General features: G+C 29.4%; 1 protein-coding gene across 1 annotated transcript in view; it reads left to right on the top strand.

Annotated features, from left to right (window-relative positions):
• LOC123004818 (FMRFamide-related peptides) overlaps window positions 1-1,018 on the top strand; it is a 13,013-nt gene extending 11,995 nt beyond the window's left edge. Inside the window, exon 2 of the mRNA XM_044398267.1 lies at window positions 412-1,018. Within this exon, the coding sequence (XP_044254202.1) occupies window positions 420-887 (468 nt within the window). The 5' untranslated portion in view covers window positions 412-419 and the 3' untranslated portion in view covers window positions 888-1,018. The remainder of the gene's footprint in view (window positions 1-411) is intronic.
• The last annotated feature ends 1,196 nt before the right edge of the window (window positions 1,019-2,214 follow it).

Below are 2,214 nucleotides of genomic sequence, written 5' to 3'. Positions count from 1 at the left end.
TTTTTTTTTTTTTAATTTATTAAAAAAAAGCCAAATAACTTAATATAACTGAAATAATGGTTTCGTGTGAGCTTCATCCTCACGTTACACCTCGTCGGAGTGTTTCAGCAGCAAATTTTTCATGAATTCATGAAACTTTCAGCATGCAACTCGACACTATTTACACGTACGTAATTGATACATTATGACAAGCTCGTCTGTCCCAAAAACACGTAAAAATTCACACTGCGTTCAAACTTAATAACTCTTCTTGTATGTAACTCACGCTTATAACCTTTAGAGAGAGCGCCAGGCCACTAGATCCTGATAAATTGATGAGCTCCAAGAGATATAATTGACCTGATTCTGCTCATTTTCAAAACGTCGTGTTACTTAATTGGACACAACACTTAATTAACAACACTTTTACAGATTTCAAGATGGTGCCTTTCGCCATCATAATCTCCACACTAATCATCCAGTTGGCGTGGGGCTACAACGAAGACTTTTATTCGGACAATTTTGACAGTTTTGAAGACCCCTCCGATGTTGAAGTGCAACGAAGAAACAGCAATTTTCTTCGATTTGGTCGAAGCGACGATTATGAAGACTATAATGAAGATTTTGCACGGCCTACGCGATCCGGAAAGCCGGAAAAGAACGATCATTTTATCCGATTTGGACGCAGTAAACCGGATTTTCTTCGATTTGGACGCAAGCCAACAACGAATTATCTGCGATTTGGACGTCGGAATAAACGCGATACGAGTTATTTTTTGAGGTTTGGACGAAATAGCAATTTTTTGAGGTTTGGAAAGAAGGCGAATGACGAGTCGCCGCTGGTTCAACTGTTGAGCAATCTCCTCAAAAAGGAAGAAGAGGAAAATAAGCAAAGAATTGTGGTGTAATGTCTTATTGTAATAGAAATAAATGTGGCTGGATTATGATTATTCGCATATGAAATATTTTGATGTTTATTATTTTTCACGTAAAAAATTACTTTTTTAATAAATTATAATTATTATCACCCAACTAAACTTGTGTAAATAAAATTATTTAAATCAATAAATAAATGAAAACGTTTTTCTCTTGTTTACAATACAAAAATACTAAAACGTCTGCAAATTAATAACACAAATAAGTAAATAAACGAATTATTTTCAGTATTCTATAATTATCTGTTTCATAAATACGTCCCATTTTAACGGCCATAAAAATAATTCCAAAAATTTTAAACCTTCAAATACAAGCAAACAAACTTTGAAGACCACATGACCACAAAATAACATTCGTTGTCATGGTTTCTTAAAAAAACATCGTTCGTTGTTATGGTTTCCGTTTCGTTGCTATAGTTTTCTAATGAAAATCAGGAAAATATCGTTTATTGCTATGGTAACAGTGTTTTGTAACGATTGTTTGTTTAATATGGTTGCTAGAGGAGCGAAATGGGGCAAAGTGTGCAATTTTCCACCTTTTTGGAAAAATATCACAAATTTTAACTTTGTTAATAAATAAACTCAAAGACCAAATTATAAATTTTTTGCTTTCTTTCAGCCAGTTTCTCGGTGAAAATCATTTAAAAATTTTTAAAATTGACAAAAATAACAATAACTTTGCAATTTTCTACATTGTGTTGGTAAAATATCACACGTTTTAACTTTTTTAATAGAAAACTTTGTTAATTCATATAAAATAACGCATTTTAGACCAAAATAAAAAAAAAATTTGGTAAAAAACACTCAATTTTTTAAAAGTGATAAAAATAACTCTTAGTTTGCAATTTTCCACATTAATTAAGTAAAATATTACAAGTTTAGGCTTTTTTCCATAAAAAGTTTTAGACCAAATTTTTGCTCTCTTTTGTCCAAACTTTTTTTAGTTTAATAAGTTTTTGGTAAAAAGCACTCTAGTTTATAAAAAATATACAAAAATGACTGTAACATTGCAATTTTTAACTTTTTTTTTTGGAAAAATATCACACAACTTAGCTTAACTTTTTTAATAAAAACTCGAAGAAAATAACGCATTTTGGATCAAATTTGTAATTTTCATGTTTTCTTTTTGCCAAATTTTTTTTAATTTAACAAGTTTCTTAGTGAAAAACATTTTAAATTTATAAAAATCGACAATCTTTACAAATTTAAACTGTTTTAATGAAAACTGAAAAACTGTTAGATTCATTTATAGATTTATAATTAAATTTATTAAGTTATAAATTTTTTGTTTCTTTTTTGG

The sequence above is a fragment of the Tribolium madens genome, unplaced genomic scaffold (assembly GCF_015345945.1).
Source record: "Tribolium madens isolate multiple individuals breed KSU strain unplaced genomic scaffold, Tmad_KSU_1.1 Scaffold_20;HRSCAF=117;Tcas5.2_LG4, whole genome shotgun sequence".
In the NCBI taxonomy this organism is placed as follows: Eukaryota; Metazoa; Arthropoda; class Insecta; order Coleoptera; family Tenebrionidae; genus Tribolium; species Tribolium madens.
This window is presented reverse-complemented; position numbering and strand designations above follow the sequence as displayed.